The sequence below is a fragment of the Oncorhynchus mykiss genome, chromosome 17 (genome assembly GCF_057628025.1).
Source record: "Oncorhynchus mykiss isolate SJ-2025 chromosome 17, ASM5762802v1, whole genome shotgun sequence".
NCBI classification, from domain to species: Eukaryota; Metazoa; Chordata; class Actinopteri; order Salmoniformes; family Salmonidae; genus Oncorhynchus; species Oncorhynchus mykiss.
This window is the reverse complement of record NC_143038.1, coordinates 7,800,574-7,825,747: the sequence shown is the minus strand read 5'-3', so window position 1 is coordinate 7,825,747 and position 25,174 is coordinate 7,800,574. Positions and strand designations below refer to the sequence as shown.

Below are 25,174 nucleotides of genomic sequence, written 5' to 3'. Positions count from 1 at the left end.
TATCCCACTACTGGTCTGTGTGAACAGTCTAGATATCCTACTACTGGTCTGTGTGAACAGTATAGCTATCCCACTACTGGTCTGTGTGAACAGTATAGCTATCCTACTACTGGTCTGTGTGAACAGTATAGCTATCCTACTACTGGTCTGTGTGAACAGTATAGCTATCCTACTACTGGTCTGTGTGAACAGTATAGCTATCCTACTACTGGTCTGAGCTTGGTGGTCTAAAGCTATTCGATTTACACCCAGCATGCTTAGCCCTCTACTGTACTTCCCTAAGTCACACATGGAGCTGTTGATAGAAGTGTGTATGTTTACGCCCAAGACTCCGGCTTCAGAGACCCAAGGCAGACATTGAATGATTTAAGACGATAGAGAAAGAGAGGCAGAAGAGAAAAAGAAAGAGTCACACTAGTGGCGACTTAACAGGAGTTTATTTCAACTGAATTCTGGATTTAGTTCTACCAGCTTGGTGTTCAGTAGTTATTGTTTCCTTCTTAAAATCACAAACATCTAAACAACCACAAACAAGTAACAACAAAAAAAGACAGAATAAAATCCACAATGTCTCGTGTCATTAAATATATCCATATATAATAACCATAATATATTAGTACACATCGTAAAACAAACATCGCAAAAAAATGGTTTTGCAAAGGCCAACACAGCTAAACAACATTTACAATTTAAAAAGTATGAACAAAAGCAACGTTTTGACAGGTCTGCGGAAGTCATATTTCATCAAAGAGGAGGTCATTGTCAATCCATTGCCTGGAAAACTGATCTAAAATGTACATCATGGGGATACAGAGACAGAATGGGAAAAACGATTGAGGTTTGATTATATACCATGTGCCAAACAGAAATACATTTACATTTAATGTCACGAGTATGGATATAACGATGAAAGGAAGTAACATGTAAATATATGTATAAATACGTGTAATATGTCATCTGTAATATTTCAATACACCAGCACAAAGCATGTGTATTTATATGACTGATCTGTACACAGAGAGAAACCGTATGGAACACAGATGCTGGCAATCAGACACTCAATGTACATCTGATTGGTTTGAAATTAAAGAAAGATGTGGTTTTAATTCATTTGGGGATAATCAGGTGATTGAATTACAGGATTTTCCCCCCTCCTAGTCCTCGTTTCGCCCTCTTCGAATCGTTCTGAACTGAATTAATTTGACAGCCTTGTAAGAGACATTGAAGAATGTCTGCAGCTGTTGAATAGCTGCTGCTACGGCATCCATATTAGGAAGACCACTGAAAGGTTTGCTTGAAATCTGATGACTTGCTAATATGGATGCCGGACACCACTCAAGACAGAATTTTCAAGAACTCTAGAGTGGCAGGCAGTCCAGCTTGTAACATGTATATCTTATGCACAAGGGTGAGGTCTATGGATGGTTAAGTGGGGGGAGAAGGGGTATGAAGCCTAATAATGACTAATAATGCTTGTGTAATAATGTTTGGAACAGTCCACTGTCCGTCAGAGGTAAACTGCACTCTTACATTTCTCTTGCCTCAATACAACAAGAACATCAATACTGTTCTTAGGTGTGCACTCTGTCCATTCTCTTTGCTAAAATCTACAACCAATAAATTGAAGTTAATAATAGTTTTATTATCTAGATCATTTTCACATAAAAATACTACCTATACAGATTTTTTATTGTTGACTGCCAATCCTTTTTTTAGTACCTTGAGGAAGAGGCTTGTTTCAATTACAAATGCTTGACACATTGTGATAAAAAAAAATTGCATCCAAATAGTGTGAATTTAACACGACACAGAAACAATTCTGTGCCGATTGGTGAATAGCCTACAGTATTAGGAAATATTGTTCCTATGGAGAGGTCGTATACATATGTACATTGTAACGCTTTCAATTCAATATGTACCAATATCTCACTGCTTGGTTAACGTTCTCTGAAAACAATCAGATTTGTGTTGTCCACACACAGGGCCTAGTGTGGTAGCTAATCTATTTGAAACCTTAGGTATGATAAGGTTTTATATTCACATCATTGCAAATGCTTCCTTTTGGTTTTGTGTAAAGCATGTGTACTATGTTATAATAGTAATGTGAATTCATATTTCATAAATGTACACCTTCAATATCAAATAAAAAAAAACATCTATATACTAAATCTGGGCAACATGGGGAAGAACCACACTGCTTTCTGTCTCTTAGAAGGACTGGCTCCAAAATCACTCATTAAATATATACTGAACAAAAAATAAAAGCAACATGTGAAGTGTTTTATGAGCTGAAATAAAATATCCCAGAAATGTTCCATACGCACAAAAAGCTTATTTCTCTCAAATTTTGTGTACACATTTGTTTACCGCCCTGTTAGTGAGCATTTCTTGTTTACCAAGATATTCCATCCACAAGACCGGTGTGGCATATCATATCAAGAAGCTGATTAAACAGCATGATACACAGGTGCACCTTGTGCTGGGGACATAAAAGGCAGTTTTGTCACACAACACAATGCCACATGTGTCATGTTTTGAGGGAGCATGCAATTGGCATGCTGACTGCAGGAATGTCCACCAAAGCTGTTGCCAGAGAATTTAATGTTCATTTCTCTACCACATCTGGCTTTCTCACATGCGGGATCGTCTGAGATCAGCCACCAGGACAGCTGATGAAACTGAGGAGGACTTTTATCTGTAATAAAGCGCTTTTGTGGGGAAAAAGTAATTCTGATTGGCTGTGCCCCTGCCCAGTCATGTGAAATCCATAGATTAGGGCCTAATTCATTTATTTCAATTGACTAATTTCCTAATATTGAATTGTAACTCTGTAAAATCATTAATTATTGCATGTTGCACTTATGTTTGTTCAGTATAATTGAACCAAACATTGATAAAATATTAAAACAAGTGATCCTAAATAGAGATTGAAGATCCTAAACTGAAATCTGGTTGTTATTGTTCTAATAGCAGGAGTCTTTGTGGAATTCCAGACCTTTTGAATGCAGTCCATCATCTTCTTGGGAATCCAGCAATAGTATTATTAAAAACACTAACCATGAAATTAGACAGCAGCACCAGTCAAAAAGAGAGTAAGGACACGGTGTCCATATTAGGACATCAATTCATCTGACGCTGTCCTAATATGGACGCCATGTATTTGACATCCTTTTTGGAGACAGGTTGACATGCAGTTTGAAACTGTACACGAGTGTGTTATTCACCACAATTCACAATGAACATTCATTCATTTCAGATCATTCTGAACACTGAAACCGGACAAAGAGAAATGTGTAGATTTAAAATAATATCCTCGATTAAGCTTAGTTAACAATGCTGGAGTCAAATATTTTGTACACCTTTTAAGAATGGACAGTCATTTTCTTTCTTCCCATTTCACTGTCTGCATCTAGGGGCCAACATTCAATCAAATGTACAATATGTCACACCCGTGATATAATAAAAAAACGTAGCTAGTTACTGTGCGTTTTATGTCACATACACATACGACCAGGCGAAGCGCAAGGCAACCTATTTGATAATACATGAAACGTGCATTTCCAAGGCGAAGAACCAATGTTATTTTATGGCACTTTTTACTGCACTGCCAATAGGATACACAATTTCAACACAAAAAAAAAAGTTGAAGTGAGGACGTTTGACGATGCAGGCTGGTTTGTCAGTGATATTATTAGCTGACCCTAAAAACGACAGAAAACAGAGCTTGTGATAATGCAGTGGCTTGATTGGTGGTGTCTTCGCACCAGCACAAAATGCTCATAAAATAGGGTTATGAAATATCAATATGAAAAAAAATGAAAACACAAATAACTTTATATATACTGGTAATAGGTGCAAACTTGGCAAATCCACAGAGACAAATCTCGAAGGAAAAAACAACGAAGCAATGACACCTGCAGCGTGAGCTCCTTCACAAAAGTCCACTAGAAAAGATCTTCTCAATAATATTCTCTTCGTGCTTCTACTCGAAAAAGTAGCGACAACGCACAGGCCCTTTCTGTCCTTCCTCAGTCTCCCTCTCTCTCCTCTCGTCCTTTTTCAACACCCACTCATCCGTTCTCCTGTCCCGCGTTCCATTCCCTCGCTCCAGGCGTCGTCCGTACTTTCCGCCTATGCCTTCTTGCACTTGCCTTTCTTCTCACGTTGCTGGAACTTCCTCAGCCGACGGGCCCATGTGTCTCTCCACTGGATGACCAGGGAGCCCTTATCGGCCACCACTCCAGACTGCCCTGGAGAATCCTCATTGTTACCCAGGAGCAGGTACTTCTTCCCGGTCTTGATCTTTGGACACTTGCACGCCACATCCTTGGCCCTGACCCACAGGAACTGGTCGCCGCGGCGGATGCGGCTCTCGCCCTGCTTGTAGACAGAGATGATGTTGACGGTGAACTTCCACCACTCGCCCGCCTTGTCCGCCTTCAGAATGTGCACCTGGACAGCTGGGGAGGGGGGAGAGAGAGACTTTAAGCGACAAGTTATTTACAATGTATTTTTGTTGTGTCTTTGTGTGCGACTCAATACTAGCATTATAATTTCCTGCTCAATGGGATACACAGTACAGTGCTGTTATTCCTATCTCTATCACTGGGGTTCGTGCCTGTATCACAGACTTCAATTACAACCCCATCCATGTCCTCTTGGCACAAAAGAGCAACCCGGTCCTTATCGTCTGCTCCATTCCTTCCTGCTATCCTGACTGTGACCTTGCTCTTTTTCTCTAGACCGACAAGCCATGATCCCAGCAACAGTTACTATGTCACCCTGGGACAAAATAATTCAGTTTGACCGAGTCAGACATTTCCCATGGAATCCCTTTTCCTTCTTGCAAAAGCTTTGCCAAGACATCTCTCTCTCATCTCTCTCTCTCTCTGGCCGTTCTGTATGACTGGAGGGAGGGGAAAGTGCTAGTGTGAGTGTATCTCCCACTACAGATGCAGGATCTTAATTTAATCACCCTGTTGCAGGTGAAGTTTCCTGCAACATAGGACATTTAAAACTTGTAGTGTCTTTGAGTTTTAAAAAGGTTTCTAATGTTTGTAATTTACACTTTGTAATTTCAGATTTGATGTTCCCTTACAATACAAAAATGTCCATTAATTATAATTCACATAGTAATTTACATTTCCTGTTGCTGTAGGATTATTTTCCTGCTGTAGGAGACTGGCTCATATTAAGATCCTACATCTGTAAGTCTAGTATGGGTATCAGACAGACAGTGAAGCAGGCAATACTGACGCCGGGTAGCCTGCTGTCTGTAGCTGAATCCTCTAGCTCTTAGTCCTCTGTGTCCACTGGTCCATGTGCGTCTCCAGTCAGCGCTACTGGCTCCACAGACTAGCACCATGAGACGCTGTGATCTCCACTGTCCAAGCGGCATTACAGGGCACTGAAAACACCATAACTGACAAAGCCTCAAGGGTAGGGTAGGGTTCTGTTCTATTCTCTTTATATAAAAAAAGTGAGGTTGGCTTCTCCATTTGGCGCTGATTCTAGTGGAGTCATCAGCAACTACCTACTCAACCGGCCCCAGGGGACAGGAGACTGGACCTGTAACCTAACCAGACGCCCATCAGAGGCTTGTATCCTCCAAGGGAAATGCTGTCAAGACAAAGTCGTCCGGTAGCAGATCCAGCTCCACGTCCATTATAGATGTCAGGGGATTTGATTTGGGCCGTGATTAAGAGGCAGGGATGGGCTGTGAGGAGATGGGTTTTTGCGGGAGCAGCTCTGTGATAGTATGAAGAGAGCACTACGTTGACAATATGTTCCATTGCTCACCAACAGCTCTCAAAAGCAGCATAGATATAAAATGTAACCTCCTATACACACAAACTGACTATCACTGAGCGTGAATGTAATGGCTCTGTCAATGGCTCCAAATGAGACGTGTCCTGCACTGCACTGCAGATTTGACGCCATGCATGGTAGAGGGTTATCAGGGTTATCAAATAGGGCCCTGGTGTTATTTTCTGCTAGCATTAGCATTCCTGGTGTATTTTACTGTCACTATTAGCATGGGCATTGGTTGAACTGGCTGTTGACCTGGTGGTGAACCCTATTGGTGCCCTCTGTCACCCTGTCCTTCCCTGGTGTCACCACTGGAAGGCGCTCTCTGTTTGTGTCTGCACAACAACACAGGGTGAAACCCTGAGAGACCAAACTGTATATAACTGAACCTATTGTTAAGCCCTGTTCCACTGTCATTTCAGGCCTTTTGTATGGAGAAATTGCTGTATCCAAGTGGTTCTCTATGGGGGTTGGAGTGTGTCTGCATATTTTCCAGCATAGAACCAAGGCACAGCGAGACAATGCACTCCTAATGCTCTCCGCCACACCGGGAACCTCCAGTAAACCTTCCTGAAGTGTAAAGTGCGAGGCGAGTCTTATCCCTGTACAGGACCCGTACAAAGCCCCCCTGAGGTATGGCGAGGCAGGGAGAAAGTGGATTAGACCCAGGCCTTGGCAGGGAGGCCGGCCCCAGGGCCCATGGCAGGTTAGGGAGGTCTGCGTAGGGCTTGGGTAATGTTGGAGAGGGCCAGGGGGGAAGCAGAGGAAATTGCCTGTAATTGGACATTGAGGAGAACAGTAAGAGTAAAACAGTGGGGGTTCCCTTACTGTCGCCTGCTCTGAAGCCCAGGAGCATGTACCCTAACCCCACTGTGGACTATTACACACACACACCATGCCTTCCCTGAGGCATGCTGGGGTGGTGCTGAGATCACTCATCAATACCAGCAGGTCCCCTCTACACACTCCTCCTCCGGTGCCTGCCAGACCTGCCCGCCTGTGAGAGACTAGGATGGGGGTAGAGGACACTCCCTGTGTTGTTGAGCAGCGCTCTCAACACTGCTGAGTCTGAGCTACGGTGAGACACACTATGATGTCTTGATGACATGCACCTGGGGTGCACCTGGGTAGGGTCCCACCTCACTCCCCATCTCCTCTCCCCTATGGGTCTTCAGTGGGCACTGACAAGCTCTGACTTATAGACAGTGTATAAGGGTTAAGAGTTTGTACAGCTGAAGACCACAACACATCACTGGGCTTCCCCAGGACAGAGTGCGTCTCCCTACGGGAGTCCATTGATCCTTGCGTGGGCCTGAGAGGTTAAACATGGCCCCGTTACACTCCATTGGAGGTGCATGTTCCAAATCCTCCACTGACTCACTGGAGACCCTAACTAATACACCTCCTTCACACATGAGCTCCGCTGCCGGGATCAATGATCCACAGAGCTTTTGTTTGTTTTTTACCACTCATTAAACCTGCTCGCCTACAAATGGCTACAAACTAGTTACTGTGGTGCAGAACTTTTCTTTATTTGTTTTATTTATTTCACCTTTATTTAACCAGGAAGGCTAGTTGAGAACACCTTTATTTAACCAGGTAGGCTAGTTGAGAACACCTTTATTTAACCAGGTAGGCTAGTTGAGAACACCTTTATTTAACCAGGTAGGCTAGTTGAGAACAGGTTCTCATTTACAACTGCGACCTGGCCAAGATAAAGCATAGCAGTGTGAACAGACAACAACACAGAGTTACACATGGAGTGAACAATAAACAAGTCAATGACACAGTAGGAAAATAAAAAAAGAGTCATTGTCATGTGTGCAAAAGGCTTGAGGAGGTAGGCGAATAATTACAATTTAGCAGATTAACACTGGAGTGATAAATGATCAGATGGTCATGTGCAGGTAGAGATACTGGTGTGCAGAAGAGCAGAAAAGTAAATAAATAAATACATTTGTATATACATATGCATGGCAAGCCTTTACCAAACACCACACGGTAGAGTATTTTCACATCTATAAACTTCCCTCTTTTTTTTTTATCAATTGTCTCTTAAAGAGGACACCATTCTGTATACATCTGGCCCTTCTTTGGACACTGTGCTAACAATCCTCCAAACTAGCTTCAACACCATACAACACTCCTTCCGTGGCCTCCAACTGCTTTTAAATGCTAGTAAAACTAAGTGCCGATTGCTGCCCGCACCCTCCCGCCAGACTAGCGTCACTACTCTGGACGGTTCTGACCTAGAATATGTGGACAACTACAAATACCTAGGTGTCTGGTTAGACTGTAAACTCTCCTTCCAGACTCACATTAAGCATCTCCAATCCAAAATTAAATCTAAAATCGGCTTCCTATTTTACAACAAAGCATCCTTCACTCATGCCGCCAAACACACCCTCGTAAAACTGACTATCCTACCGATCCTCGACTTTGGCGATGTAATTTACAAAATAGCCCCCAACACTCTACTCAGCAAACTGGATGCAGTCGATCACAGTGCCGTCTGTTTTATCACCAAAGCCCCATATACTACCCACCACTGCGACCTATATGCTCTCGTTGGCTGGCCCCCACTACATATCCGTCGCCAAACCCACTGGCTCCAGGTCATCTATAAGTCTTTGCTAGGTAAAGCTCCGCCTTATTTCAGCTCACTGGTCACCATAGCAACACCCACACGCTCCAGCAGGTATATTGCACTGGTCATTCCCAAAGCTAACACTTCCTCTGGCTGCCTTTCCTTCCAGTTCTCTGCTGCCAATGACTGGAACAAATTGCAAAAATCTCTTGAGTCTTTTATCTCCCTCTCTAACTTTAAGCATCAGCTGTCAGAGCAGCTTACCGATCACTGAACCTGTACACAGCCAATCTGTAAATAGCACACCCAACTACCTCATCCTCATAGTATTACTTACACTCTTGCTCTTTTGCACCCCAGTATCTCTACTTGCACATCATCATCTGCACATCTATCACTCCAGTATTAATGCTAAATTGTAATTATTTTCGCCTCTAGGGCCTATTTATGGCCTACCTCCCTACTCTTCTACATTTGCACACACTGTACATGAATAGAAAAATCGTTATTTTATTTTATTGACTGTTTGTTTATGTGTAACTCTGTGTTGTTGTTTTTTTCACACTGCGTTGCTTTATCTTGGCCAGGTTGCAGTTGTAAATGTGAACTGGTTCTCAACTGGCCTACCTGGTTAAATAAAGACGAAATAAAATCAAATTAAAAAGAGCTGCAATGAGAGAATTTAAGCCACTTTTCATTTGTGGCCCATGGGATTCCTCCTGACACCATGCCTGGATCCAACCCCTCAAAAACTCAGGAACAATGCCTGGGCTGTCATTCATTCAATCTGCCAAGGTATTTTCAGGCAGGATGCCCCTTCTTGGTTGACTGATTTAACAGACTGGCTTCAATCAGGTCGGGGTCAAACCTCCACAACCTTCACCAGGGTCTTAACCACCTAAAGCACCTTTTCAACCTTTCAACCTTTTCAATGACCAGGGCAGCCGGATGGGATGGCCACAGGAATGCCTGTCTGAAAAGGCCCATCCCTTAAGTTCCCCTTAATGAGGACCTTTAGACGCGCACCCCAACTGTCCGTCACACCGACTTTGCTTTATACATTATCCGCCTTGCCCTTAAATACCTGCTGGGCTGTCCATCATCCCCCCCCCCCCTTCGCACCCTCTCTATCCTCACACCCTAAGCTCTTCTCTCTGATGGCTTGACCCCCCCCCCCCCCCCCCCTTTGTTTGATCCTTTGACTTTCTTTCTTGAAAAGCTGGAGTAAGCTGTCCCTAGAATGCCCAGGAGCTGTAGGATTGTCCTGCGGGATGCCTGGGCTTGGTGCTGGGTGTTGTAAGTAAATATGTAGCTTCCCAAGTCCACCAGGGCCCAGGAGGCAGCATGAGCTTCTACTGTAGGATTGTAGACTACTGCACAGAGGATGGAACTCAACTCACCGTAATCTTTCTTGCAGTATTTCTTCATGTTGATCTTCAGTTTGCCTTTCGACGCCTTGCAATAGGAGTCACAGTCTGAGAGAGAGAGAGAGAGAGAGAGAGAGAGAGAGGAGAGGGGAAGCGGAGAGAGAGATCCACACTAGGTTAAAACAACTATAGAGGGAGCAACACAGACTGTGAAAAAAGACAAAAGTGACACCACATCTCCTTCAGAATTCCTTGCGCTACGCATCTGCCAGGTTAAATTGTGTCTTCCTCTAATAGGGCTTATGGTGCATTGAGAGGAGTGGTGGCCAATAGAAATGAGACAGACAAAAAGGGTCCCGCGGCTGCAGGCGACCGCCCCGGCCCAATAGCTCTGATGGGAGGACCTCTGGACTGCTGCTTATTGTGCCATCGCTTCAGAAAACCACTCAAATTAACTCCCCCAATCACCATGCCGACCGCCACCCAACATCCCCCTGTCAAAGTGCCAGTTTGGGAATGATTAAAGCCTGTAGAAGCACTCCCAGCCCCCCAACACCAATAGCCACGGGAAGTAGGGGTGCTGGAGATGCTGCATCGCCTCCTGATAAATGTAAATAGTTTTGCCTGAAATTATAGTACTCTTGGTTGAAAAATCCATCCCCATATACTACACCAGGGAGCATAATTTAGCTGCAGAATCTAAATAGCTTCTAAAAAATAGCTAAGTTTTATCACTTACAGTTGGGAAATCACTGTCGTCAAATATAGAACAAGACTAGCTGTTTGACTATTAAACTCATGGGTACACTAGCAATAGATGATAGTCATGACCTAAATGGAAGCTGCCATCTATGGGTTATACATCTATGGTTGGTTGCGGCTGTCAGTTTGCCTTTTTCCAAATAGATGAATGGCTGAATGGATGAATGGCACAACAATGGGCCTCAGGATCTCGTCACGGTAGTGGTATGTATTTGAAATGCAATTGTGTTCATTGTCCTAAGCTAATACCTGCCCATACCTTAACCCCACCGCCACCATGGGGAACTCTGTTCACAACGTTGACATCAGTAAACCGCTCGACGCCATCTGCCCGATACAATTGAAACTGTGATTCATCAGTGAAGAGCACACTTCTCCAGCGTGCCAGTGGCCATCGAAGGTGAGTATTTTTCCACTGAAATCGGTTACGATGCCGAACAGCAGTCGGGTCAAGACCCTGGTGAGGTCTACAAGCACACAGATGAGCTTCCCTGAGACGGTTCCTGTAAGTTTGTGCAGAAATGATTTGGTTGTGCAAACCCACTGTTTCATTAGCTGTCCAGGTGGCTGGTCGATCAGACGATCCCGCAGGTGAAGAAGCCGGATGTAGAGGTCCTGTGCTGGCGTGGTTACACGTGGTCTGTGGTTGTGAGTCCGGTTGGATGTAATGCCAAATTCTCTAAAACGATGTTGGAGGCAGCTTATGGTAGAGAAATGAACATTTAATTCTCTGGTGGACGTTCCTGCAGTCAACATGCCAATTGCACACTCTCAAAACATGAGTAATCTGTGGCATTGTGTTGTGTCCCAAAACTCCTCATTTAAGAGTGGCCTTTATTGTCTTCCAGCACAAGGTGCACCTGTGTAATGATCATGCTGTTTAATCAGCTCCCTGATATGCCACACCTGTCAGGTGGATGGATTAACTTGGCAAAGGAGAAATGCTCACTAAACAGGAATTGTAAGGACAGGCGCTGGGAGACGAGAAGCAGGAACAGGGAGTTAATATTTAATGAAGAAACACAGGAAACAAAACACGAACAGCGTCTGGACAAGGGACACATAACATTAGTGCTGACTCTGGAAATAAACTAAGGAAGTAGGGGAGGTAAATTAATAATGTGATGTAGTCCAGGTGAGTCCGATGAAGCGTTGATACGCGTAACGATGGCGACAGGTGTGTGTAATGATAAGCAGCCTGGCGACCTCGAGCGCCAGAGAGGGGGAGCAGAAGCAGGAGTGACAGGGATGTAAACCATTCTGCACACACATTTTGAGAGAAATAAGCTTTTGTGCATATGGAACATTTCTGGAATCTTTTATTTCAGCTCAAGGGACCAAGGTAACAAGGGACCAACACTTTACATGTTGCATTTATATTTTTGATCAGTATAGTTTGTTGCTAGCGAACCTGGCAATATGACAACCGAATTCAAAAATACCAGTTGCTGAAAACAGCTGGTCAAACCAGAAACATCAGGTAGGATTTGACAGCATAGCGCCACGTGCATCATGACTGCAACAGTAGGGACCGGGAAAATGTATGCTCATCACTCACCACGTTAGGTCATCAGATGCTCCCAAAAATGTCTCTGCAAAAAATGCTACTGTAGCTAGAATACTTTTCCCCTGTTGACCCTGCATTTACAATGTATACAATTTCAGTATGTGTGGTTTTTGGTTTAGCTTTTTGTAACTTTGTAGCAAGTACGGTCTGCATGTGTCGGCGAATATTGCGTAATGATTGCAAGGTGTCCCCGATATCTTTTCCAACTGTCCCGTTATCTGGTTTTAATGTCCATTCTAGAATTCCCTTCTAACCAATCAGAAATTAGTACTCAACCATGCTGTGGATCCTTTTAATAATGTACAATCTGCGTGTGTGTATTTATATATATTCCTCCTAATAATGTACAATATATATATATACAGTGCTTTGCGAAGGTATTCGGCCCCCTTGAACTTTGCGACCTTTTGCCACATTTCAGGCTTCAAACATAAAGATATAAAACTGTATTTTTTTGTGAAGAATCAACAACAAGTGGGACACAATCATGAAGTGGAACGACATTTATTGGATATTTCAAACTTTTTCAACAAATCAAAAACTGAAAAATTGGGCGTGCAAAATTATTCAGCCCCCTTAAGTTAATACTTTGTAGCGCCACCTTTTGCTGCGATTACAGCTGTAAGTCGCTTGGGGTATGTCTCTATCAGTTTTGCACATCGAGAAAAACAGCTCGAGCTCAGTGAGGTTGGATGGAGAGCATTTGTGAACAGCAGTTTTCAGTTCTTTCCACAGATTCTCGATTGGATTCAGGTCTGGACTTTGACTTGGCCATTCTAACACCTGGATATGTTTATTTTTGAACCATTCCATTGTAGATTTTGCTTTATGTTTTGGATCATTGTCTTGTTGGAAGACAAATCTCCGTCCCAGTCTCAGGTCTTTTGCAGACTCCATCAGGTTTTCTTCCAGAATGGTCCTGTATTTGGCTCCATCCATCTTCCCATCAATTTTAACCATCTTCCCTGTCCCTGCTGAAGAAAAGCAGGCCCAAACCATGATGCTGCCACCACCATGTTTGACAGTGGGCATGGTGTGTTCAGGGTGATGAGCTGTGTTGCTTTTACGCCCAATTTTTCACGCCCAATTTTTCACGCCCAATTTTTCAGTTTTTGATTTGTTAAAAAAGTTTGAAATATCCAATAAATGTCGTTCCACTTCATGATTGTGTCCCACTTGTTGTTGATTCTTCACAAAAAAATACAGTTTTATATCTTTATGTTTGAAGCCTGAAATGTGGTTAAAGGTCGCAAAGTTCAAGGGGGCCGAATACTTTCGCAAGGCACTGTACATCCAATGCTTTATTATTTATATATATATATATATATATATATATATATATATATATATATATATATATATATATATATATATAAAAAATGTAATATATATATTTCTTAATAAAAAAAATATTAAGAAATATATATATATATTTCTTAATTTTTTTGCACCCCCAAATCAATACATCTTCCTGTGGCTATGCCAACTCAACCGCTATGTCCCTCCAAACCCCACTTTTCAGACCCCCCACCGACTTACTTTCAGGCCCCCACCGACTTACCCCAACTCCCATTCCTTTTCAACTCGCCCACCCAAACCCACCCTTCGAGACCCCCCCAGGGCCGTGTCAAGCTTTGGCATTTATTGCAATAGGGGAACCTAGGGGTGGTGGTCCCAGTGATGGGTGGGAGGAGGGGAGGTAGAGGGTCATAGTCACGACAAAGGGAGGTCAGGAAGGAAATTAGCGGCCCATGAAGCGTTAGCCAAAGCCCTTTCTGGTGTCCACTCCTCCACAGTGAACAAATAAATACCTGACACAGCTAGGGACCGGCCATGGGCCTCATTTATAACCATTGCGTAAATTTCAGACTAAATATCTGCATGTGCAATTTCTGAAAATAATACGTACATTTAAAAATATTTATATTTATTAACTTGGTGGATGACATACATATGCATGTTTCCCTTTATAAATCAGCCCGTCGTAAAACTGTTCACGTGAGAACGTGCATTATAACTCATGCATGGAAACGACCTGCATTCACCTTTTATGGTTTTACAATTAACTCATTTATTTGCTGTATAATCTGGAACTATTAGAATTCAAAAATAAATGTTATCAAATGTTTCTGGAGGTGTTGCCAGCATGTTTTAATCTTTTGCAGTAATTTATTCTGTGTTTGGCAAATGACTGTGACAGTTTCTGAAAGAAAAAACGATGGAAAATGAATTTAGACCTGTCAGCAGAACGTTTGAATCCAACAATGTTTTGTATCGACTTTTTCCCAGAATATTCCGGACTGTCGTGAATTCTGAAACATTGTCCTAGGGTAACATTTTGTATTATTACAGTATTACTGTACATGCATACTTCAACGTAAAAGGTCAAATATCTGTTCACCTGTGAAATTTGACTGTGTGTTATAATCTGCCCTGCCTGTGGGATCACATCGGCTACATCGGCTAAAACTGGAAACACAGTGTCTTCGGAAAGTATTCAGACAGTTAACTTTTTTGTTGTTATAGTAAAATAGATTAAATACCAAAAAATACTAAGCAATCTACAGACAATAACCCCATAATGACAAAGTGAAAAGAGGTTTTTAGAAAAATTTGCAAATGTATTAAAAATAAAAAACAGAAATACATTTACATAAGTACTCAGCCCCTTTGCTATGAGACTCGATGTTGAGCTCAGGTGCATCCTGTTTCCATTGATCATCCATGAGATGTTTCTACAACTTGATTGGAGTCCACCTGTGGGAAATTCAATTGATTGGACATGACTTGGAAAGACACACCCCTGTCTATATAAGGTCCCACGGTTGACAGTGCATGTCAGAGCAAAAACCAAGCCATGACGTTGAAGGAATTGTCCGTAGAGCTCCGAGACAGGATTGTGTCGAGGTACAGATCTGGGGAAGGGTAACAAAACATTTCTGCAGCATTGAAGGTCCCCAAGAACACAGTGGCCTCCATCATTCTTCAATGGAAGAAGTTTGGAACCACCAAGACTCTTCCCAGAGCTGGCAGCACGGCCAAACTGAGCAATCGGAGGAGAAGGGCCTTGGTCAGGGAGGTCACCAAGAACCTGATGGTCACTCTGACAGAACTCTAGAGTTCCTCTGTGGAGATGGAAGAAACTTCCAGAAGGACAACCATCTCTGCAGCACTCCACCAATCAGGCCTTTATGGTAGGGTGGCCAGACGGAAGCCACTCCTCAGTAAAAGGCACATGACAGCCTGCTTGGAGTTTGCCAAAAGGCACCTAAAGACTCCCAGACCATGATAAACAAGATTCTCTGGTCTGATGAAACCAAGATTGAACTCTTTGGCCTGAATACCAATCGTCATGTCTGGAGGAAACCGGGCACAATCTTTACGGTGAAGCATGGTGGTGGCCGCATCATGCTGTGGGGATGTTTTTCAGCAGCATGGACTGGGAGACTAGTCAGGATTGAGGCAAAGATAAACAAGGCAAAGTACAGAGAGATCCTTGATGAAAACTGGCTCCAGAGTGCTCAAGACCTCAGACTGGGGCGAAGTTTCACCTTCCAACAGGACAACGACACTAAGCACACAGCCAAGACAACGCAGGAGTGGCTTCGGGACAGTCTCTGAATGTCCTTGAGTGGTCCAGCCAGAGCCTGGACTTGAACCTGATCGAACATCTCTGGAGAGACCTGAAAAAGAGCTGTGCAGCAGCGGTCCCTATCCAACCTGACAGAGCTTGAGAAGGCCTGCAGAGAAGAATGGGAGAAACTCCCCAAATACAGGTGTGCCAAGCTTGTAGCATCATACCCAAGAAGAATCGCTATGCTGTAATCGCTGCCAAAGGTGCTTCAACAAAGTACTGAGTAAAGGGTCTGAATACTTATGTAAATGTGGTATTTCAGTTTTTGAAGTTTTATAAATGAGCAAAAAATTCTAAAAACCTGTTTTTGCTTTGTCATTATGGGGTATTGTGTGTAGATTAATGAGGGGGGGGGGGGGGGGGGGGAACTATTTAATACATTTTAGAATAGGGCTGTAACCTAACAGAATGTGGAAAAAATCAAGGGGTCTGAATACTTTCTGAAGGCACTGTACATAGCCTGTCTATTTAGGCTAGGTACTGTACAGCATGTATAGAGCCATGTTATCATGGAATGCTCTGCCACCAGAGGTTACTCAGGCAAAAAGCAAGTTTAGCTTAAAAAAACAGAATCTATTTAGGCTACTAGTCCCAATTAAATGGGAGATGCATAGTAATTTGTTGTATGGCTACATAGAGAAAATGACCCGATCATGGCTAGAAAATAGGAGGAATTTATTCTGCTGCGGTCATGAAAATAACCCCAGGCCTACATGCAATACCTCGTCATGTCAAAGTGGAATTGTGTTTTTAGAAATGTTTACAAATGAAATAAAAATGAAAAGTTGAAATGTCTTGAGTCAATTAGTATTCAACCCCGTAGTTATAGCAAGCCTACATAAATTCATGAGTAGAAATGTGATTAACAAGTCACAGAATACGTTGCATGGACTCACAATGTGTCCAATAATAATGTTTAACATGATTTGAATGACTACCTCAACTTTGTACCCCACACATACAATGATCTATAAGGTCCCTCAGTCGAACAGTACATTTCATACACAGATTCAACCACAAAGACCAGGGAGGTTTTCCAATGCCTTGCAAAGAAGGGCACATATTGGTAGATGAGTAAACAAATACAATAAACAGACATTGAATATACCTTTGAGCATGGTGAAGTTATTCATTACACTTTGGACTGTATATCAATACACTCAGTCACTACAAAGATACAGGCGTCCTTCCTAAATCATTTGCCGGAGAGGAAGGAAACTTCCACCATGACTTCAAAACAGCTACAAAGTTTAATGGCTGTGATAGGAGAAAACAGAGGATGTAGTTACTCCACAATCCTAATCTAATTGACAGAGTGACAAGAAGGAAGCCTATAGAGAATACAAATATTCCAAAACATGCATCCTGTATGCAACAAGGCACAAAAGTAATGCTGCAAAAAATGTGGCAATGAGTGTTATGTTTGGGGCATTTACAACACATTACTGAGTACCACTCTTCATATTTTCAAGCATGGTGGTTGCCGCATCATGTTATGGGTATGCTTGTTATCGGCTTAGGACTAAGAAACGGAATAGAGCCAAGCACAGACAAAATCCTAACGGAATACCTGGTTCAGTCTGCTTTCCAACAGACACTGGGAGACAAATTCACATTTCAGCATGACAATACAATTAAATAGTTGCTTACCAAGACGATATTGAATGTTCCTGAGTGGCCTAGTTACAGTTTTGACTTAAATCAGCTTGAAAATCTATAGCAAGACTTGAAATTGGCTGTCTAGCAATGATCAAACTTGACATTTTTTTAAAGAATAATCGGCAAATGTTGCACAATTCAGGTGTGGAAGCTCTTAGAGACTTACCCAGAAAGACTCACAGCTGTAATCACTGCCAAAGGTGATTCTAACATGTATTGACTTATGGGTGTGAATACTTATGTAACTTAGTTATTTCTGTATTTAATTTTCAATACATTTGCAAAAAATTCTAAAGACCTGTTTTCACTTTGCAATCCATTTGAATTCAGGCTGTAACACAATGAATGCGGAATAAGTCAAGAGGTATGACTACTTTCTGGTTCTGTATATCAAATTATTTTAGATTCCAAAAATAAAATACATTGATTTCACTCTTCTCACTAATGGCAAATGGCAGCATCTTGTTGTTATGTTTTCCAGTTTTTTTGTGGGGGTTTTGGGGAAAAATCATGTCATCATATCCCTGATTTTGCACACAATACTTGCATGTTTGCAATACAATACTTCAACCACTAGAAAAGGTTGTTCTGTTTTTATAAATTGCAACTTTTACGGGAAAATGGGAGCAGGCATGTGTAGGGGAATATTTTATATGTACACAGCATTTATAAATGAGGCCCCTGAACTGTACTGTGCTTTCTCAGATACTTAGTTTATTCCAACACAGTTTTAGCAACTATGGTAGATGCATCAGGCCAGAGTAGTACTGCTTGCCTTGACTCAGTTCGGTTAGGTAATGTGTACAGGTTTCTGATGAATTACTGGGACTTTAAGTGTGTATCCACACAGCCCACTTCTCTGAGTTAACCTTGACAGAAAAGGTGCCTAGGCTTTCCTGATTGCCCCACGCGCCGCTGCCACACCGCCAGTCACCTTCAGTAAAGAGTGCATGACGCGATGCCAAACATAGGAATTCAAATTTTTTGTTTGCCTTTTTTCACTCTCTGACACAAATTGGATCCAGAGTACTGTATCGGCACAGTTCCCTCAACTCTCCTCTGAAAAGGTTTTAATCGTGCTATCTTTTCACAAAGTGAGACATGAAGGGAGAGAGAGGGAGGGAGTGAGAGGGAAGGATGAGTAGGGGAGGGGGTGATGTGTTAAGCAGGGTGATGGGCTGGTAGGAGGAAGGATAAGACCTTTCAGCCAGCCTGAATATGAACAAACTTCATTGTTGTGACCAGGTCCATGCTCCATGCCTGCCTTATACTTCCCTTTCTATTCTGGGTGAATGAGGTTGCCTGGGTAACGCTGAAACGAGGAAAAATGCACCCAAAGTAGAGGAGGGTGGGAGAGTGGCTGGGGGGACACTAGAAGAGGACGAAGTTGGTTGGCGGGATGAGGGGTTTCAAGTAAACCCAAAATCGTCTCAGCTGATGGGGTTGGAGAAGGTAGTTGTGAGGGGAAAAATGGCACAGTAGATGAAATTGAGTCTATACTAGGCAGAGCTGCGCCTGATTTCCATGTAAATGACGACCCGGGCCCGTGGAAATGGCTCCTTTTGCTTTCCCATAAACCCCCTTGATGGCATCATGATACTTTCCTTTGATAGCGCTCGTTGGCCATTAGTGTACTCCTGAGACGAGCACCCCCAGATCCCCATACAGGACCAGGCAGTCCCCCACCGCGAGGACAAATGTACCCTTTGTGTGGGACACTCTAGTCAGGGGAAGTGGAATGAGTCCAGGGGCGCTGAGCTCTGTGTACCTCCCCTCCGCGCCTCCTCTCTCCATCCCCTCTCTACGCTCTCTTACTGGGAGGTGTCGTTCCCTTTGTTTCTCGGTTGTTTGAGCGAGGAAGGAGAAACGCTGAGAGACGCTCCTTTGCCGCCTGGATGTGTCTGTGCTTCTTTAGCAGTGGGAGAGATTGATTGACACCCTCTTACAGTCTTTAAGTCCTAGGCACATTTTTCAGACTTTTATCTACATGGATAAAAGTAGCGCAAAGACCTAGACAGGACCCAGTGACAGGGACCTGCTTAGCTGGAACAAAGAGGTGTAAATAGGGGCATGGGGGAGGCCTTTCTCCTCCCTACTTCTTTCTTCTCCGTGAACAAGACTGATTGAGAGACAAATTGTGGCAAATAAAGCATGTAATTAGATTATAGCCACAGTGCCTGGGCTGTTGGGCTGCTGGGATCATTGCAGTAGGGCTGGACCCTGTCCAAAGAGAGTTTTCTTAATTGTTTTCTTTCTTTCTTTCTTTTTCTTTGTTTCTTCATTTCTTTCTTCTCTCTGGCCGTGTCCAGTGTTGTAGTCCTTGCGACCGGTCTCGATACCAAATATTGAGTGTCTCGGTCTTGTCTCTGTGTAAGGAAGAACACGCTGCTCTTCTGAAATATGAACACAGAACATTTTGAACTCTTATCGTGGCGATATGACACTATTACAGTCATGGTCTTGAATTGGACTTGCATTTGTCTGGTCTCGGTCTTGACTTGGTCTTGACTCGGTCTTGACTCGGTCTCGCCCCCCACCAGCCTCGGACTCGATTTGCTCCGGTCTTGGTCTTGACTCGGTCTCGCCCCCCTCCAGCCTCGGACTCGATTTGCTCCGGTCTTGGTCTTGACTCGGTCTCGCCCCCCACCAGCCTCGGACTCGATTTGCTCCGGTCTTGGTCTTGACTCGGTCTCGCCCCCCACCAGCCTCGGACTCAATTTGCTCCGGTCTTGGTCTTGATTCGGTCTCGCCCCCCACCAGCCTCGGACTCAATTTGCTCCGGTCTTGGTCTTGACTCGGTCTCGCCCCCCACCAGCCTCGGACTCGATTTGCTCCGGTCTTGGTCTTGACTCGGTCTCGCCCCCCTCCAGTCTCGGACTCGATTTGCTCCGGTCTTGGTCTTGACTCGGTCTCGCCCCCCACCAGCCTCGGACTCGATTTGCTCCGGTCTTGGTCTTGACTCGGTCTCGCCCCCCTCCAGTCTCGGACTCGATTTGCTCCGGTCTTGGTCTTGACTCGGTCTTGACTCGGTCTCGCCCCCCTCCTGTCTCGGACTCGATTTGCTCCGGTCTTGGTCTTGACTCGGTCTCGCCCCCCTCCAGTCTCGGACTCGATTTGCTCCGGTCTTGGTCTTGACTCGGTCTTGACTCGGTCTTGACTCGGTCTCGCCCCCCTCCAGTCTCGGACTCGATTTGCTCCGGTCTTGGTCTTGACTCGGTCTCGCCAGCCTCGGACTCGATTTGCTCCGGTCTTGGACTCGGTCTCGCTTTAGATGTTCTCAAACACAACACTGGCCGTGTCCAAATACCCATAATTGCGTTCTAAACAGTAGCAATGTTGGTATTTTTGGTATGTGAAAATAGAACGTTGTATAGTATGTTAAAAAAAATGGTATGCCGTGTCATACTCGTTTCGGCTTTTCATCTACTACAAATTTGCTGCGTGCTATTGAGGAAGAGAATCCTCTTTTCAGATCCAGACGTGTTTGACAGCAGCTGATAGTGAGACCTGCTGCACCATAATGATCCTCTTTTCAGATCCAGACGTGTTTGACAGCAGCTGATAGTGAGACCTGCTGCACCATAATGATCCTCTTTTCAGATCCAGACGTGTTTGACAGCAGCTGATAGTGAGACCTGCTGCACCATAATGATCCTCTTTTCAGATCCAGACGTGTTTGACAGCAGCTGATAGTGAGACCTGCTGCACCATAATGATCCTCTTTTCAGATCCAGACGTGTTTGACAGCAGCTGATAGTGAGACCTGCTGCACCATAATGAATGGCGGGAAACGGTGCAGTTTCACATCAGATGACGTATGGGTGAGTCTAGTATGGTGATATCTGTTGCTTATTGAATAGATTTTTACTAAACAGTACATTCTAAATAGTATGTAGTATGGTTAGTACACAGTATGCAGTTTTTGTAAGTAGTAGGCAGGACAGGTTTCGTACACGGCCTCTTTCTCTCTCTTTCATTCATTCATTCTTTCATCCTCCTGAAGTAAGAGAAAAGTTGTTTTTGATCCCAGTGAGCAACAGAGCTGGGAAGCGACAGAGCTGGGTAACAACAGAGCGAAAGCATCTATTTATGATTCATGACATGATGGTTTTGTGGGTTGTTTGTTTTGGGCGGCATGTTCTGTGGAACCAATCTGAAAACAAGAGTGTGGTCATCCCTATTACTGCCATTGAGTTTCAGTGGAGTCAGTGGGCAATGATGCTGGCTCCATCCCAACATGCAGACAACAGAAGACAGTGAGAGAGGCAGATGCCAATGTGTTCATGTTGTGAGAGCCAGGCTGAGATTGCCAAGCCATAAATCATATTGTGGGTTTGGTATTGATGATGATGACACGCCAATACAATGCTATTACGATGCTATCTTCTCCCCGTTCTCTCCCTCTCCCTCGGGTCAACGTTTCTCTCTCTCTCTCTCTCTCTCTCCTCTCTCTCTCGCTCATATTAAACTAGGAGCAGGTAATAAAATCCCATGACACAACACTAAAGCCCAGTGAGGCAGCAGAGAGTATTAACAGGGTGTGTAGCGTGGATCCAGAGAGAGACTCATGTCCCAAATATCCAGGGAGGGTCTCACTGCAAATCCTGAACCATTCCAGCCACAGAAAAACCCCCACATCTTTCTTATCATCATCATCGTGACCCATATCCTGGATCATGTTCATAAGGGCACACCGTCCCAAAATGTTTTGTAACCGAAAACGAACGCTTCTCATTGGATGACTTTCGACAGTAACTCCCCGTTTTATAACGATTATGACTGTTTTTCTTCCATTTCGTGCCTAATTAATACCACCCTGGTTGTGGTCACTGGTTGATATTATGGTGGTCAGCTCAGCTGTTATAATCTCCTCCACATTCCGTTGCTCTACAGACATCTCTGTCAGGCGAGGACCAATGGGGAGTGACTACTCACACTATCCGTGACCTAACCGCACAATATGTGTTTTGTCTGTGCCTTGCCGTCCGAGATATTCGCCATGCATTCCACCCCTCCATGTACTCAGGGAGGTGGGGAACCCAGAACACATCGTTGGAGACAAATGAATACCCCCCCCCACCACCACCACCACCACCACCACCACTTCCCTCAACCGACTCCGATGGGGTTGGGGTAGGGGGGAGGCACCTGCTGCACAGCTGTCCAGCCTCGCCTATAATCAGCCCACCCCAAGCATGCCAGTTTCTCTTCCTTTAGTCCTACCTTACAAACCAAAGTAGCAATAATGTCATGACTCGTCACTTAAAGTCTCTCCATCTAGATAAAACAATGTATATACCTGCATCTGTCTGTATGTCTCTCTCTCCAACACTTTACATGTTGCGTTCATATTTTTGTTCAATGTATGCATTTAAAGTGTTGGTTTCATGAGCTGAAATAAGCACAAAAACAGAGATGAGATCCTGAGGCCCATTGTCGTGCCATTCATCCGCCGCCGTCACCTCATGTTTCAGCATGATAATGTACATCCCCATGTCGCAAGGGTCTGTACACTATTCCTTGAAGCTGAAAATGTCCCAGTTCCTCCATGGCCTGCATACTCACCAGACATGTCACCCATTGAGCATATGTGGGGTGCTCTGGATCGACGTGTTCGACAATGTGTTACAGATTCCGCCAATATCCACAACTTCACACAGCCGTTGAAGAGGAGTGGGACAACATTCCACAGGCCACAATCAACAGCCTGGTCAACTCTATGAGAAGGAGATGTGTGGTGCTGCATGAGGTAAATGGTGTTCACACCAGACACTGACTGGATTTCTGATCCACGCCACTACCTTTTTTTTAAGCTGTCTGTGACCAACAAATGCATATCTGTATTCCCAGTCATGTGAAATCCATAGATTAGGGCCCAATTAATTTATTTCAATTGAAAGATTTCGTTACATGAACTGTAACTCAGTAAAAATCTTTGAAATTTTGCACGTTATATATTTTTTCAGTATATATATGCTTCTCTAACGACATAGGCACACATTTAGGGGACTGGTGGTGAGGCCCTGGTAAGAACAACCACATCTGTCACCAATCATGTATTGGATGAGATCCCATTTGTCCACGTACCAAGCTATCCAGTGGTTAGCTCAGTCCAGACCCAGTAATGTGTGAAACTATGTATCCTCTGGTTTGGAAGCCTGGGTGGTCCCGCCGGACCTCTGTCCGTCTACCCAGGAATCTGACGTGACCGATGCAACCTGTCAGTCAAAGTGCCCCACCTTGCAATCTGCTTGATTTCAACATCTCCCATTTCTATAGAATGTTCATAGTGTGTCGCACCCATTCAAGTTGTATGTACAGGAATTACCCCAGGTGATTACGTTATACGGAGTTACGTGGTCAGTATCATTATACGTTTCCTCTATAATGATGTTTACATTGGTCCGATGACACAGTTTAATCAATAGGATTATAACGGGAGTTATTTAGCTCTTATTCCGCAAGGACACCTACGCGTTAATGCTCACTCAAATGCAGAGAATCAGGGACGACGGAACTAGCGAGAACTATGGCAAATTATAAAGTGATGTCGAAAATCGAGAGTTCTTGACCAGCCAGTGATTCACTTGCCTTTTGAAAACCTCTGTGTTCACTGTTCAGGATACAATACATGGGAACCCACAGTTTGTTTAGTTCAGCCAGGGAAGGATGCGAAGGATATAATGTTGCTCCCAGACCAGGGAGGGGATGATGTGTGTCTATTTGTCAATAACAGCTGGTGCCCAATGTCTAATATTAAGGTAGTCTTGAGGTATTGCTCGCCTGATGTAGAGTACCTCATGATAAGCTGTAGACGACACTATCTACCATGAGAGTTTTCATCCATATTTTTCGTAGCCGTCTATTTACGACCACAAACCGACCCTGGCACTAAGACCGCACTCAACGAGCTGTATAAGGCCATAAGCAAACAAGAACATGCTCATTCAGAAGCAGCACTCGTAGTGGCCAGGGACGTTAATGCAGACAAACTTAAATCCGTTTTACCTCATTTCTAACTGCATGTCACAGATGCAACCAGAGGAAATAAACTTTAGACCACCTTTACTCCACACACCGCCCTCCATTTGGCAAATCTAACCATAATTCTATCCTCCTGATTCTGGCTTACAAGCACAAACGAAAGCAGGCAGAACCAGTGACTCGCTCAATACGGAAGTAGTTAGTTGACGCGGTTGCTACTCTACAGGAATGTTTTGCTAGCACAGACTGGAATATGTTCCAGGATTCATCCAATGGCATTGAGGAGTATACCACCTCAGTCACTGGCTTCATCAATAAGTGCATCGACGACGTCGTCCCCACAGTGACCGTACATATCCCAACCAGAAGCCATGGATTACAGGAACATGTGCACCAAGCTAAAGGCTAGAGCTACATCTTTCAAGGAGCGGGACACTAATCCGGACGCTAATCCCGCTATGCCCTCAGACGGACCACCAAACAGGCAAAGCGTCAATACAGAACTAAGATTGAATTCTACTACACTGGCTCTGATGCTCGTCGGATGTGGCGGGGCTTGCAAACAATTATAGACTACAAAGGGAAACCTAGACATGAGCTGCCCAGTGACACGAACCTACCAGACAGGCTAAATGCCTTTTATGCTTGCTTCGAGGCAAGCAACACTGAAGCATGCATGAGAGCACCGGCTGTTCCGGACGACTGTGTGATCATGCTCTCCGTAGCTAAAGTGAGCAAGACCTTTAAACAGAGGTCCAACAGATGGATTACCAGGATGTGTACTCTGAGCATGCGTGGACCAACTG

At 43.9% G+C, this 25,174-nt stretch overlaps 1 protein-coding gene across 2 annotated transcripts in view; it reads right to left on the bottom strand.

Annotated features, from left to right (window-relative positions):
• Nucleotides 1-420: 420 nt before the first annotated feature.
• Nucleotides 421-25,174, bottom strand: part of LOC118940367 (netrin-1) — a 116,406-nt gene continuing 91,652 nt past the window's right edge. For both annotated transcript variants that reach the window (XM_036949489.2, XM_036949490.2), the window contains 2 exons: nucleotides 9,796-9,870; nucleotides 421-4,460 (listed from right to left, as the gene is read on the bottom strand). In XM_036949489.2, coding sequence (XP_036805384.1) covers nucleotides 4,132-4,460; nucleotides 9,796-9,870 — 404 coding nt within the window. In that variant the 3' untranslated portion in view covers nucleotides 421-4,131. The remainder of the gene's footprint in view (nucleotides 4,461-9,795; nucleotides 9,871-25,174) is intronic.